Here is a 16,626-nt window from a genome sequence, read left to right on the forward strand (position 1 = left end):
AAGGATAAAAAGGGATCTGAAACTATATTAGGGAGACTTTCTGTTTTAATCATCAGACCGTAGCATAAGATTGTCTAGAGAGTTATATTTTGAATGCTGCGACCCCTTCCTCTGAACACAATGGCAATACCATCACACAAGTCTGGAGGAAGTGCTGGCCAAAACAATGTTAACAGGAAATTAGGCAAGTGTTTGGTCACTCTGATAGCTCACTTGCACCTCTCTCTGTCTCAGAACACTTTCTGTAAGTCTGAATAAACAAGACTTAAAGTATTACAGATATTCTAGACTATATCATGAAATATTGGAGAGCTAGATGTATAAATGCAAAGGTTAATAGTAAATAACTTAACATTTTAGACACATAGGCCCAGTTGTGTTTCCAAACAAAAATAGTTGCAAATGAAGCAAAGGCTAGATCAATTGGCTGGGAAGCCACTAGCTGTTGTCTAACGTAGTGTAGTAATGATGCAACCTGACTTGCCAAACACTTACGCTGTAGGTGCTGTGTTGCGCATGTGGTAGCGGAGCAGCATGTGGCGTTGAGTTTCATGGGTCGGAAAGATGGACTATGCTTGCAGGGTAGCTTATCTGATTTTCTCATTTGCAGGATTTGATGGTACATTTGTTGAAGTACCCTTTCTGTGTGAGAAAGAATACAATGCAATTGTTCAATGATACAAATAGTAAGAAGAAAGTGGATTAAATGTTAGGGCTATTTTTCACCTTTATTGCAATGCTCTCACAGCCTGATGCAGCTGAGTGGAGGGGAATAGATGAGAAAACCAGGGAGAGATTTCTGTCCTCTGGGTGCGCATTTTGGTAGCATGTAGTGTTATTAAACCAAATTCCCCAAGTGTGTTTCTTTTATTGAGCTATTGGGAGATTTGGGGATTTGCAGAGGTTTAAAGATAGATGACTTTCTGACCTTCTTTTGACTGTATGACCCTCTCTGCTCTCACTTTACCACCCCAGAGTCATCATTAGAAACCTCTGCTCGATTACCTCCAGTGTAGTCAAAGACCCTGTCTTTTTCAAGTGGCCTCTGGGTGGCTTTTTAATCAGATTTTCAGAGAAACACAAGGGAAATTTCCAGAATTGCTTATATTGTTGTTAGTCTTTCCATCGGTTATCACTCATTCCGCAGATTTAGGAAAAACTGTATTTTTCATCATTTAATTCAGAATGGAATGAAGTTAGAATTTTGATTGGCTCTGTAAAAAAGTGTGTATTTTCAACACACATTCTGTTGAAGTTTACAGAGTATGCATACATTATACATTTATTTTCTTAAAATAAAGCTCATTTGACAGTACAGATTTCATGCTTTATTGCAAAATAGATTCCATTGCTAAAAGTGATAGCTTGATATAGAAGCATCACAATAAGAATAGGTTCACAGTATTCATTCCCATTGAAAATTACCATGAATTTGTGGTTAAAACTCACGCTTGGTGTGAATAGCCATGACATCCTTTACCCAACCATCCCAGTAAATTGTTATTGACTTATTTTTTGAGTGCTGGGGATATTTTTGAATATCCTCCATTATTCAGAAGATGATATGGGAGCCAGGGACCTTTTTTCTGGTGACATTATTGACTCATTGTGTTGCTGTGCAATCTAACAGCATTGCATGTTTGCAAATGGGCCTATGTGTCTGCACCATTAGCCGCTCTGTGTCCCAAGAGAATCCTTCGTCACTGCTGATGTTCTGTCTGTTTTTGTTTGTCGTATTTTTGAATGCTTGCAGAGAAAAATTGACATTGCCACTTTGGTGGATGGAGACACAGTGACAGGACTGTGATTGATTGCAGATGCATGAAAAAAGAATATTTTTTCATGCCTAAGCCAATCAGAAGAGAGTTTTGTACTCATTGCTGATCCCAAAGGACAGTGGGTAGTGTGAGGGAATGATTGAGGAAAGATGTGAAAATCCTTCAGCATAATAGTGGGCTGTTTATAGATATAAGTAGTGAATGCAGTGTTTTATATTGACTACTAAACCCCCTATTTTTATAATTATGCAATTGTTGAAAACATAGCATCAAATAAAGAATAAAGTGTACTTAGAACATAATTTGAAACATGCTTTTGGAGAATTTAGAGAAAAGAAACAAATCTGAATGCTTTCTGCATTTCGATGCTCAGAAACTTGGGTGTGGGTCTGGCCTGGTCCGGTCCAGTCCGGTCTGAGTTGGGCCTGGTGCCCAGGGCTCTCAGGTCATTGCCAGGTTATCCCAAGAGAGGACGCACCCAGCCAATGAGCCTCCATGCCGCTGTTTACAGGAAATGCAGGACAAGGGCGAGGGGACAGGGTCAGTGGGATGGGGTGGAGACAGGCAATACCGATCTCCCAGACTCCCCTGCGACCCAAACAACAAGGCGAGGTGTGGCAGTCAGGAAAGCAAGGCTACCACAAAGATGTTGTTGTTGTCATCGTTCCCAGCTTTCTCCATGTCTTTTCTGATATTACAGTACAGGCAGGGGCCAGTGTTTGACTTGAATAATATTTGCAATGTAAATATGTCCACATGTTTTTTAGAAAGCAAAAGCAGATCATCTGAATTGAATGTAACGATTTTAAAAGCCATATTTAACATTAAAGTAGTGCTGTCAATTGATAAAAAAAACATTTTTTTATGAAATTAATCATGGTTAATCATGATGAATCCCACCTAACAACTAAAGTTTTTAAATATACTTTTATATTTGAATAATTTCGCTTTCAATCTTCAAATGAATGTAGAAACGACTTAAAGGTATATTTTTAATATGTGTTTAATGGCATCTTTTTTATGACTAGAGAATTAAGAATTGAGATTTTTTTTTAATCAAACAAATTACTGTTTCCCCCATTATAACGCCATTACCGTTACTGACAATAAAATGGTCAGCGTACCTGTATTTGATGAGCCGTGAACTCTAGTGTGAAGGCACACGAAAAGAAAGATACAGAGCGGTAGAGTCTTATACCATGCAGAATTGACGTGCACCATGTAAACAATATTCTTTGTTGTATTTTTCTGTCAAAATAACGGAGTTCCTTTAGAATTCTTTAGCTTTTAAGTGCTTTTAAGAACTGCCAGTTTCTCCAGTAATAGGCGGAACTAATGCGGAAACAGCAATCTCAATCTCATTGGCTGGCGCTCACCTATTATCTTCCCTGTTTTTATTTCAGCAAATCAGTTTGATTGTTGATTATTGATTATTATTCATAAACCCAGCAGCTCATTAATCCTTAGTGCATTTTATATTGTTATTAGTACTAGAATTCGTAGTAGTTTTGTTATCTTATTAGTATTATTTTTCGTTTTTTCCCCCTTTTTTACAGAAACACTAAATTACATTATTATAATGCTTGACTGACTGATGCTGAATGTACTTTCAGATATTTAAAAATCTGTGCCATAAAGCTTTATATACAGGATATCAGATATTTAATATTAGTATGGAAAAATGTAATTAATTTCATTTAAATTTCATTCATTTAACATTAGTAATTAGTTACTTTTATAATGATGTAACTCAGTTACTAACTCAGTTACTATTTGTGAGAAGTAATTAGTAACTACAACTAACTACAAATAAAGTAACATGCCCAACGCTGGAAATGATACAGGCTACAGAGCGGGCCACCGTATGTGTGCGTGCAATTGAAGAGTACATGCTACGAGCAGAGTATAGCAGCTGACAGGACAGGAAAATATGTTTTTATTAACATATGGCCTGACAACATCTCATCTGACCTCAGTTCACTTTTGTTCTGCTGAAGCTTTCCTGCGCTCGTTTGACTAGTGCGCATCTGAAAAGTCTCCCATTTCATGTTGTCATAAAATAAACACAATTATTGTCAAGAAAAAAGAGACTGAAGCAGCAGTTGTGAGTGGGGTGGCCAACCGTAGCTCCACCTCTGTGTTAACTGCGTTAAATATGTTTAACACCATTAAATTGGGAAAATTAATTGCCTTTTGACAGCACTAGATTAAAGATAACTTAAATGCTTCTGAAAAGATAACTAAATCAACAAGAATCATATGTAGAAATTAAATCAGATTCTTTTTGATCTATTCTGAATCTTACGGCCACCTAACTAGAACCAAACAAGAATACGCATCTCTCGGTTGAACTAACACATGTGCTGCTCGTCACTCTCTCCTCATCTGCATTCAAATACGTTTTGTTAAATGAAGTCTGGTAATGAAGTCATCTCAGCGACGCTTATCTTCTATAATAGCACTATTACACAGATTCAGACAGAGAAACACTGGGATTTCTAATGTATATTTTATTATCAAGAGTTTAAATCAATTGAATTACATATAACAAGCCTCAGGGAAGCATCAGGCAGTAGGACATATAGGTGTGTTATAGGAAATCATTGCACTCTCTCTGTAATTTTCTGCAGTAAATTTAGCTCATGGGTACCTTAAAGCAAACAGGTTAGAGAAGTACTTTGCTCCATAATTGCTTCTCATAAATGGTAATGTTGAAGAGTCAAGAGGATTGTGTGAAGTGTCACTTATGGCAGATGGAGAGGTTGATGCACATTTCTGTTTTGTTAAATTATTATTTTTTACATATTCCTTATTTTATATTATACTGTTCCTTTGTAATATTTATATTATATTGTTTTATGTATTTTATTTTTTTATTTTTTTTACTAATTTTAATTAGATTATTTGTATTTTTTTATTGTTGTGTTGCGGCAATGCCCTCTGCACGATGCAAAAGACAAAAATCATACACCAGCCTGAAATCCAGATGTGCTAATAAAACAAAATCTTAACATTTTATTTGATTCTAGAGAGCTACATACAGGCAATTTCAGTTTTAATTTATTTGAAAGATGTTTCAGATAAAATACTTGTTTTGTCTTATGCTAACTCTCGTTCTGCTTTCACTGAAAATGGAGTCCTCAGCTGGTGAGACTGTAGTGAAGTCTTGCCAGAAGGCTCCTATATGCTTCATCTGGGGCCTCTTAACGAACTGTCACCTTAGCTCACCCAGTTCAGCTGCCTATGAGCAATGAGCGATTTCCACTTGCAACTCGAGACATTGTGTGTGTGCAGTGTACAGTGTCCTTGAGTATGACACCCAGCTGGGCACCTCTAAACCTTTTGTACACTGATATTATACACACACACTAACTTTAATTGCTTTTAGGTCAGAAGAGTTGCTTGCTAATGCCTGTAGATAAGTGTATGCACTCATATGTGCATCTGAATGTGCCCTCCACAGTATATAAGCAGCATCATTTTGTGCATATTTGCATATCCTCAGGGCTATCTTTTTTTTCAGTTTAAGTGCTCACCACAGGATCACCAAGCCAGCCCTTCATGCCCAACCGTAAATGTCCTAGCAATCTGGCCCCAGCCATCCGTGTTACTACTGTAAGGAGGAGCAGGGGAGAAAAAAAGCGAATTATTCTCACCAGGTCTTGTTTAAATGAAGAGGGGGAATTCGTTTCTCCTTGGCAAAGGGTAATTTCTGCTCGGCTGGACACCAAAGTGCCCTCTAATACAAAACATTGACGGTTTGTTCCGTTGTTTTTGATATGGAGAGATTGGCTGGATTGTGATGTTTGCCACATGCGGCGTTCTGATCATAACTGTTTAGTTTCTCTTCTGGGCTCTTTTAGTCACAGCTATGGTAGTGGAATTTGTATCAGTAGAGATTAAATATAAATTTACGCATTATTTTTAGCCTAGGATAAAGGCTGAAAACTAAACACTGATCACTGAAGTTTCTATGCATGAGAAGAGATAATAAACCAATGTATTTTCAAATTAAAAGTGTGAGACTCAGGATTAAAGAATTAGTTCACTTCCAGAACAAAAATTTACAGATAATGTACTCACCCCGTTGTCATCCAAGATGTTCATGCCTTTCTTTCTTCAGTCGTAAAGAAATTATGTTTTTTGAGGAAAACATTTCAGGAATTATCTCCATATAGTGGACTTCAGTGTTGCCCATGAGTTTGAACGTCCAAAATGTAGTTTAAATGCAGATTCAAAGGGCTCTAAATGATCCCAGATGAGGAAGAAGGGTCTTATCTAGCGAAACAATCGGTCATTTTCTTAAAAAAAAATAAGAATTACATACTTTTTATCCTCAAATGCTGGTCTTGTTTAGCTCTGCCATGCGCATACATACTCTGTGTAATCCGGGATGAGCATTTGAGGTTAAAAAGTATATACATTTTAAATTTTCTTAGAAATTGACCGATTGCTTTGGTAGATAAGACCCTTATTCCACTGCTGGGATAGTTTAGAGCCCTTTAATCTGCATTTTGGACATTCAAACTCATGAGCACCATTGAAGTCCACTATATGGAGAAAATTCATGAAATGTTTTCCTTAATAGAAATAATTTCTTTACGAGTGAAGAAAGAAAAGCATGAACATCTTGGAAGACAAAAGGGTGAGTACATTATCTGTAAATTTTTGTTCTGGAAGTAAACTAATCCTTTAAGTCTTGTGTTAAACCTATGAATGCTACAGTAACTACCCCATAGGGATCACAGTGCATTTAACTCTCTTTTATGTTTTCATCTATACACAGTGCCTACACTGAGCCATTCCCTGTTTGTCCTGTGTCTGCCACTGTGTCCAATGAGGAAGACCATGGACGCACATCTGAGGAAGAGGACGGTTGTATAGACCATTGCCATGACCGACAGGTCAGTTATCAGCTTTATAATATCCATTACAAATAGTTTAATGTCAGTGCTTGCTAGTGGTACATGCACTGCTTTTCAAAAGCAAGATGTTTTCCTGATAATTTACTCACCCCTGTGTCATCCAGGATGTTCATTTTTTTCTGACTTCAGTTGAAAAGAAATTAAGGCTTTTGAGGAAAACATTCCAGGATTTTTCTCCATATAGTAGACGTCAGTGATGGCCAATGGGTTGAAGGTCCAAGCCGAGGAATAAGGGTCTAATCTAGTGAAACGATTGGTCTTTTAAAAACAAAAATACAGATTTTTTAACCACAAATGCTCATCTTGCACTAGCTTGACTTCACGCATTATGTAATCATGTTGGAAAAATCACGCGTTTCTGTGGACTCTCGTTTCAAAAAGGTAGGGTATGCAGAAAAACTTTTCTCCTCCAACTTTTCTCCTCCAACTTCAAAATTGTTCAACATCGTTGTTTTACCTTTTTTGTGAAGGCTGTTTGACTTTCTTTACATGTTTGCATTGTAAACACTGGGTCGGTACTTGTGCCTAAGCGTGACCTTTCTGAAGTGACCATTTAATGCGTGAAGTCGAGCTAGTGCAAGACGAGCATTTGTGGTTAAAAAATATATAATTTTTTTTTTTTTTTAAAAGAAAATAACCGATCGTTACACTACATATAGACTCTTATTCTTCAGATCGTGTAGAGCTATTTGAAGCTGCACTGAAACTGCAATTTAGATCTTCAACCCACTGATCCCCATTGAAGTCCACTATACGGAGAAAAATACTTGAGTGTTTTCCTCAAAAACCTATTCTCATCATGACTGCATTTATTTGATGAAAAATACAGAAAAATACAATAATACTGCAAAATGATATTACAATATAAAATAATGGTTTTTATTTTAATATACTTTAAAATATAATTTATTCCTGTGATGCAAAGCTGAATTTTCATCAGCTGTTACTCCAGTCTTAAGTGTCACATGATCCTTCAGAAATCATTTTAATATGCTGATTTATTATTAGAATTATCAATGTTGGAAACAATTGTGCTGCCAAATATTTTTTTTGAAACCTGTGATTTTTTTTTAAGGGTTCTTTGATAAATAACAACTTAGAAAGAACAGCATTTATTCAAATTATATATCTTTTTTATCAATGTAATCTATGCTATCACTTTTTATTAATTTAACACATCCTTGGTGAATAAATGTATTAATGTCTTTCAAAAAAAGAGAGAGTAAGAATTTACTGACCCCAAACTTTTGAACAGTAGTGTATATTGTTAGAAAAGATCTCTATTTTAAATAAATGCTGTTCTTTTTAACCTTTTATTAATCAAAGAATCCTGAAAAAGTATCACAGTTTCCATAAAAATATTAAGCAACACAACTGTTTTCAGCACTGATAATAAATCAGCATATTAGAATGATTTCTGAAGGATCATGTGATACTGAATACTAGAGTAATGATGCTGAAAATTCAGCTCTGATCACATAAATAAATTTGATGTTTAATGTATATGGAAATAGAAGAAAGTTGTTTTACATCATAATAATATTTCACAATATAACATTTTTTTCTGAATTTTTCTGATTTAAAACTTTTGACTGGTTCTGTATGTCTATCTGTGTGATCTTACACTTTATGACTTTACGGTGCCTCTTGTAACCTTACATTGTTACCCGATTAATCAAAGCTTTGCATGCTAAAGTAGATAAAAACAAGTACCCTCCCTGTTGAACTGGAATTCCCTGTGTGTGCAATTTTTGTGAGATTCAGGTTCATACGTCTCCTGGCAGTGATTTTAGCGCTGCAATGAGAGGCGGACCCCACCCCTTCCCTCTGCCACTGTAATATCAGCCGGGGCCCCGGCCATGTGACGCCTGCTTCCTTGTTTTCTTCGTCTTTAAAAAGAAAAGAATATCTGGGAGTAACCTATTCCAGCCTCATTTCAACACAACAACAAGCTGGAAGAATTCCAGCCGCATTGTAATTAGTTTTATTAGGGATTTTTATACATGCATAAAATTTACCCTAGCAAAGATATTAAAGACTTCAGTACTAGTAGTACTAGCAGTGAAATCTCAGTCATGTTCTCCTAAATATGTCCATTCAGTAGTGACACTCGTGTTCAGACAGCTGTGATTAGCTTGCAAATCAATGGTGGATTTGTGCTTGCCATGAACACAGCGTCTCATCCATAATGCATCTGTGCTCAAAGCGGCACGTCCAGGAAAGCTTTCTCATTTACGTTGTGCTCTAATGAAATACTCAGTCTTCTTTTGACAGGATTGTATGAGAAATTAAATCAGAACATCAATTCCCCTCTCGCTCTGTCTCCATCTATATATCTATCAATATTTTTATACTGTATATATCATCTATATATTTCTCTTTGTAACTGAACTATGTGTACTTGAACTCTTTAAACACTGGGTTTCTTCATTTATCTCTCATGGCTTTCTTTTCTGTCACTTTCAGATTGATGGCCGATCCAGAGCCTACTATGTTGCCAAAGACCTCGTGGACTCAGAAACAGAGTGAGTGTTTGTCTGTGTCTGGATTTAAACACATTCCAATTGTTTTTCTTGTGATGTCCTTTAGGGATCTTCTTTATCCAAGCCCTGTCCACATCTTTATCACTGTCTGTTCTTATTCACTCAACAGCTCCTCTGATACTTGAACTGACAGGCTATTACTGGACTGCCTGCCTTAAGATATTGCATTTCAGTAGCGGCTCAATGAGTCATTAAGTGTGTAGATTTATTAAATGTGATCCAGTGTCTAAGCAAGCCTGCTTTTCCCCCCTAAGCCCTTCAAATGTATTTGTCATGTATCTGAACTGACTTCATAAATCGGCTGTCTAAATGTTGGTATCGTTTGGATGATCAGCGACATATCTGCTTGTCAAATAATGAATTGTTTTAAATTTTTCTACTAACAGTAATGTCATTCCTTTTGAATAACCCACAGACACGTGAAGGCTCTGAAGATTCTTCAGGAGGTATGAACATCTGTTATTGCTTTATATACATAATACTCAAATATAACTTATCGTGGTTGAACTGCAGTGGTCGTGGGTGAGCTGTGGGTTGCAGTCAGTAAGATTTTTTAAAGAAACTAATATTTTTATTCAGCAGGGATGCATCAAATTAATCACAAGTGACAGTGAGAGTGAAGATTTCTAAACAGAGTAAAGAGAAATATTAAGTAATATAAACTTTTTTAACATTAATAATATTGAGAAATGTTTCTTGAGCAGCAAATCAGCATATTGGAATGATTTCTGAAGGATCATGTGACACTGAGGACTAGAGTAATGACGCTAGAAAATTAGCTTTACTATCACAATAATAAATGACATAAAAAACAGTTTTTGTACATTGTACATTATATTTTATAATATTACTGTTGTTACTGTATTCTTAAGTAAATGCTATGGAAGCCCATTTCTGCTACTGAATAAAACAACTAAAAAATAACTGACTTTTTAATCTCACAATTCTGACTTTTTTCTCAGAATTGCATGATACAAACTCACAATTCTCACTTGTGAGATATAAACTCACAATTCTGAGAAATTAAGTCAGAATTGCAAGATATAAAGAACTCGCAGTTCTGACCTTTTTTCTCAGAATGGCATTATATAAACTCGCAGTTGCAAGTTATAAAGTCAGTATTGCGTGATATAAACTCAGCAATTGTGAGAAAGAAACTCAGAATTCCACGATTTCCCCCCTCAGAATTGGACTTTTTTGCTCACAGTTGCAAGATATCTCATGTTCTGAGAAAAAAGTCAGAATTGCGAGATATGAACTTAACATAACAGGCTTCCATAAAATGCAGCCTCTGTGAGAAAACAATTAACAATCTTACTGACCCTAAACTTTTAATTATTAGTGTAAATGAAGCATTCAGTTACAAATCTGTGCAAACATAAAAAATGATGGCTGGTAAATCCTTCCACACTGACATATCACTCTGTTCACAGGGCTTTATAACAGGGGTTTATGTTTGCCAATGTGTAGACATATAATTGTCTTGCCTTTTGGTATCCAAGCCCTCTGTGGCTTATTGCTTCTGTGAGGTTGTTATGAGCAGGTTAAAGCCATTGAATCCATAAGCTTATCTCACTCAGTTCAGGCAATGTGTACAACTCACAGAGATATTAAAACAATCCTCAGCCAGTATGTTTGCTACCAGACAGCATGCAGGTCATCTGTTTTGCTCTTGATAAAACTGACTTGCACTGTGACCAGTGAAATTATGTTTAATAAATGCAACCTTATTTAGTTTTGATTAAGGCAAGCATTGTTACTACCTTTGCTCATACTTAGGGTGCTACAGTTATTCATGCTGTTAAAAAATGACATCAGATACCCATTTTCCACAATTTAGTCTTCATGAAATGTCAGCAACATACTTTGGTTAAAATTTTTCAGTGGTCATGTAAAACAACCTGTTTTACCTAGTCAAAACCAACTCTGTTCACAGCGACCCATTTCACTGCATGTCTCTTTAAATGATGAGCTACTGCTCACCCCACCCCTCTCTTACATTTTTTGTTTATTCGGTGACGCATTACCATCAAAAACAAAACATTCCTTTGCATCCTCAGTGCCTCTGATATCAGCAGAAAATAAAGACTGGCTGAGAGAGGAAATATGCTAATACGTCAGCAGTCATAGGCGGGGCTTGAGCAATATGATGTCATACTGCTAAGAAAATCAAAATGGCTTGATATGGTTTTTTAGGAATAAAAAAAGGAGTGATTGGGTTTTTTTGTCATTGTAGGGTGGTTGTGTCCACACAGTTAAGACATTTATATGCAAACACCATGTAAAAGTAATACCTCTCCTTTAAAGAGAGGTATGCTACCTTAACAACTAAGCAACACCTAGAAACCACCCTAGACCTACCCTATCATAATATTGGAGACTTTTACATGAGCAAAACTCATGAATGAATAGATACTAAATGACACACCTCTATAAAACAGCTACATTTGATTTCATGAGAAAGGCAAAGGTCCCCTTGAAAGGGCTCCTAGTCTTTTACTGCTGCTGTCACTACAGAGCAATTCTGTCTTGGCAGCCAATTGCAAATGCACAAATGTACGTTGCACCTTTATACACATACGTTTACACATACATTGAAAGACACACACACACATACACACACTCTCGGGTGGGGGGGTTTGCAAACCTTTATCAGTGTTGTTTCAGTAACTGAGACTTCCTGGCCTTGACAACCTTGTCTTGAAAAAGTCGGCCTGTGAGTGACGCAATACCTACGCACCAGGCTTTTGTTTTGGGAATCTTCTCATGAGCCTCGTCACTTATAAACATAAAAACACATCAGTTCTGGCAATAGGCCCCAAATAACTTTATCAAGGTGAGCAAATTGACTTCTTTTTTTTTAAATCAGTTTAAAGCGATAATTCACCCAAAAATTAAGATTCTGTCATTACTTACTCACCCGCATGTCGTTCCAAACACGTAAGACCTTCGTTCATCTTCAGAACACAAATTAAGATATTTTTGATGAAATCTGAGAGCTTTCTGACCCTGCATAGACAGCAACACATCATGTTCAAGACTCAGAAAGGTAGTAAGGACATTGTTAAAATAGTTTACGTGACATCAGTGTTTCAACCTTAATTTTTATGAAGCTATGAGAATACTTTCTGTGCGCAAAGAAAAAAAAAAAAAGTCTTTATTCAGCAATTTCTTTATTTCCATGTCAGCCTCCGCCGCGCTTCACAACAGCACCATAATGCATGTGTGTGATGCTGCTGACGTTCTGACATTTTCTATGTGTACAAAACTATTCTCGTAGCTTCATAACATTACGGATGAACCACTGATGTCACATGGACTATTTTAACTGCCTATTTTACTACCTTTCTGGGCAGTTTGAACATTTCAGTTGCATTGGTGTCTATGCAGCTCTCGAATTTCATCAAAAATATCTTAATGTATGTGATTTTTCATTTTTGGGTAAACTATCACTTTAAGACATTACTGTTAAGTATCAAAGTGGTTTTAACGGGACAGCTCACCCAAATTTGAAAGTAATGTTATTACTTACTCATTCATAACCTTTATTACTTTATTTTTTTCTGCTAAACCAGTGTTGCTTTCGTTTTAGCATTTGCATTAGTTTTTTATGTCTGTATAGTTTTTATTTATTTTTATTTGTTATTTTTCAAACTAAATTAAATGAGAAATGGTGGTTTGGCGACAAGCTAAAATGACATTTTTTATGTCATTTAATGTTTATTTTATTTCAGATAAATTTTACTTGTATATCAAGTTTTTTATGGTTTTAGTTAACTCTAATAACCCTGTGCTGATCATATATACAAAAATATATATTTTGAGGAATGTTTTTTATATATAATGAATGTCAATGTTTCAAAACAACGTTGGACCCTCTTGACTTTAACTGTATGGTAAAAAAATGGAAATTTTTGAAAATAAATGAGGACAGAATTGGACAGAAATGACTTTTTTTAGTACCTGGTGTATGTGTTTTTCAGTTAGACATTAGCTGTACTTGCTTCTTATATCTCAGTGTAAAGATTTCAATGCCGTCTAATGGAAGGAGTTTCACTGTGCATTGGTACACTGTACTTAATATTGCCCTGTCATGTACTGTGTCCAATACAAGTTATCATTTGTTTTCATTAGCTTGCCCACTCTGACAGCCAAAGTGTCTTTCTAACCTGGTTCCCTAGAGCTCTGTGTGTGTGTGTGTGTTTGTGCATGGTTTACAAGGTCTGTGTGAGTGATGAGATTATCCAGAAAAAATCATATAACCTATTGTTTTAAACATTGTCCTCTAGACTGTAATTTCATAACCAGATTTAATGCTTTTGTTTTCATGATTAATACAATATGTATCGCTATTATCAAGTCAAGGCGGAGCTGAAGGAGCAATTTAGCACAATCCAGGGGGAACTGAAGTTCTTCATACGGTGCACCTCATGTAAATTACTATACTTCATATTCACCATTTTAATTGCCTCATTTGAATAAAATAAACCATAGTCAATAGAATCGCTGTCCTGTTAACGACTAAAGAATGCTAATCTTATACACGCCCGTGTATCTCGTATGCATATGCTGTATTGTATTACAGTAGAGCTGTAATTATAGTTCCCCTTATTCGTACATAATGCCGTAGATTTGCATTGAGCAGCGTAACAGGAGGGATCGTGAATGGAGCCAAATGAATAGGCACATCAGAGCGAGTACTGCGGTAGTATCTCATGTCTAGCTTTCGTTTGGGAGAACGTTCAGTTTGAAATTGATGTGCTATAAATATTTATACTGCATTTAACAATTAGTGGGTATGTGGAAAAGATAAAGATGTCATTAATCACTCTCTCTGTGCTGTGCTGAATGATAATTAGCTGGAGGATCTGAGTCACCTTGATTTTCTGTCCACTATGACATCGTTAAATCAGTGTTCGGCTGCTGTCAGACGTGACTTTGAGGGCGTTTTATTCCCTGCTGTTGCATGGGGATTTGTACATGTTTTAAGTTTAACATATATATATTAAAGGTACTCAACAGTACTGTTTGGTCATATCGATGAAGAGGCTGAAGAAACAAAATAGCACAAATAGAATCACTGAATTACCTTTTTGGACAAGCTAATTGCTCACAAAACAAAAAACATAGATGATGTTTTCAGGCCATTTGACAAGACTTAAAAACACATGCAAATACTAAATATCACTTTCGTGATAATGCATCGAGCCAGTGACATTACCGTCAACTGTCTCTGGACTTGGATGGACTCTGGATATTTTCCGAGTCCGAAAGGCTTGAGTTCGAGTCAAGTCTGAGTAAAAATGCATCCGAGTCCGTGACTCGAGACCGGACTTGAGTCAGAGTACGAGTCCGAGTACCCCAACTCTACTATAATAAACAGAAAAGATTAATTCATTGTTTACCTGGGTCTTTAGTCTATAGTTAGCTCTTATCTGACAAGTTTTCGTGTTTGAGTCGTTCGTTCATCTTATGGGGCTGTCACGTGATGAACGAACGACTCAAACATGAAAACTTGTTGAAAAACCCAAAGACTCGAAACAGGTGAACTAATTCCAGTACAGAACCTAATAGGATGTTGCGCATGCACGACTGAACGAATCACTCCCCGAGATGACTCATTCTTCCCGAGTCACATTAAAGATTTGTTCAGAATGAAAGAATTGTTCAAGAACGACCCATTACTAATTCGTAGCATCGTAGACGTGCATCCCAGAGCCTGTGCTTAAAAAGTATACAATTTTTTATTTTTTTGATAAAAATGACCAATCGATTCGCTAGATAAGACCCTTCTTCCTTGGCTGGGATCATTCAGAGTACTTTGAAGCTGCATTTAACCTGCATTTTGGAAGTTCAAAATCGGGGCCCCAGTGAAGTCCATTATATGGAGAAAAATCCTGAAATGCTTTCCTCAAAAACCATAATTTCTTTACAACTGAAGACAGAAAGACATGAACATCTTGGATGACAAGGGGATGAGTAAATTATTTGTAAATTGTTGTTCTGGAAGTGGACTTCTCCTTTAAGTAAAATATTTTCCTGGATTACTTGGCTTGTCTTTCTTTCTTCTCATTTTTTATTTATCTTTTTGTCTTTTTCTCTCTCAGTCTCTCTCTCTGTTTTGTGTACTCTGAAAGGAACAGATTGCTTCATCAGAACTACAGAACAGAACACGCACCCTATTGTTCCATTGTTTGTTATTGAACACAAAAATACAAAGGATTTCTAGAACCTGTCCCTAATGGAAAGTTATGGAGTGCAGGTTGCTAGGCATGTGATTTTTGAGAATTTGCAGCTTTTTTGGTTTTGAGCAAAAAATGGAAAGTAACATAAATGGAAGAGTAAAAGGGTACAAGTAATGAGAATACAAGTATCTCCCACCAGCCAGTTCATTCCTGCATTGTGGTTTATGCATTCGACTCTAGCTGAACTGTAAGAAAGCAATAAAAGTGTAATGAGACTTAAGAAGGCAACTGTGTAACAAAGCATTTTTATTGCAATTTGGAAATTTGTCAGGGAGTTTCAGCTATTGAGATGCTATCGGAGGAAACAAGTTTCATAGTACCTAGGAGGACTGTATAACAGCTCTGAGTTATTTATGAGAGCATTGACAAACGCTGACACGGCTGTGATCGATACACATTGATTCATGTGTGAAGCTCAGAAAGGAATTCCAGCGTACCGCCTCCCAGCACGACCGCATGCTTCCCCATAAAGGATACACATTCCCATACGGCTTTGCCTGTGAAGATATTTCAGGGCAGATTTTATCCCTTCATAAGATACATGACGTGTATGTATAGTGGGTCAGGTAAATAAATCCTCTCCGGATCCTGAGCCATCAGACTAGTGGTCTCCGAACAGGCCAGCTCAATTTAACTGTCTGTTATGGCCAAAACAAATATATTCAGCAGAAACTAATAACATGTTCCCCTGACGGGTGGTATTGTGGGCAAAGATTGTGTCAAAGCTGGAGGCTTGAGTACATGGATGCTTTTAGCTCAATCCACTAGCTTAAGCCTGATGGATGAATCTGGTCAGAGTTCAATTTACAGGCAGGAGAGGACAAGTTCAGATTATTTGATGTATTTGCACTAGTGTTGTCACGATACCAAAATTTTGACTTCGATACGATACCTGACTAAAATATCACAATACTATTACTGAACCAATACTACAAAAAAAACAGAAAACAACAGGAAAAGTAATTAAATTATTGATGATCCAAATGGAGATCATAGTTATTTTATCTATTAAAACAAAGCATTTCATCCCCCCCTTTAAAAAATAAAATAAAATAAATAAAGCCAAATCTTATTTCATGATATAGTAATTTTATTCCACAACACAATTTATATCATGACATAGTCATTTTTTGTC

The 16,626-nt window shown here is 36.4% G+C and overlaps 1 protein-coding gene across 2 annotated transcripts in view; it reads left to right on the plus strand.

Moving 5' to 3' along the window:
• The window catches only part of fgd5a (FYVE, RhoGEF and PH domain containing 5a), a 49,118-nt gene that overhangs the window by 5,678 nt on the left and 26,814 nt on the right, over positions 1–16,626 (plus strand). For both annotated transcript variants that reach the window (XM_051122419.1, XM_051122420.1), the window contains exons 3-5: positions 6,565–6,682; positions 9,170–9,228; positions 9,662–9,692. In XM_051122419.1, the coding sequence (XP_050978376.1) occupies positions 6,565–6,682; positions 9,170–9,228; positions 9,662–9,692 (208 nt within the window). The remainder of the gene's footprint in view (positions 1–6,564; positions 6,683–9,169; positions 9,229–9,661; positions 9,693–16,626) is intronic.

This window comes from Labeo rohita, chromosome 11 (genome assembly GCF_022985175.1).
Source record: "Labeo rohita strain BAU-BD-2019 chromosome 11, IGBB_LRoh.1.0, whole genome shotgun sequence".
NCBI lineage: Eukaryota > Metazoa > Chordata > Actinopteri > Cypriniformes > Cyprinidae > Labeo > Labeo rohita.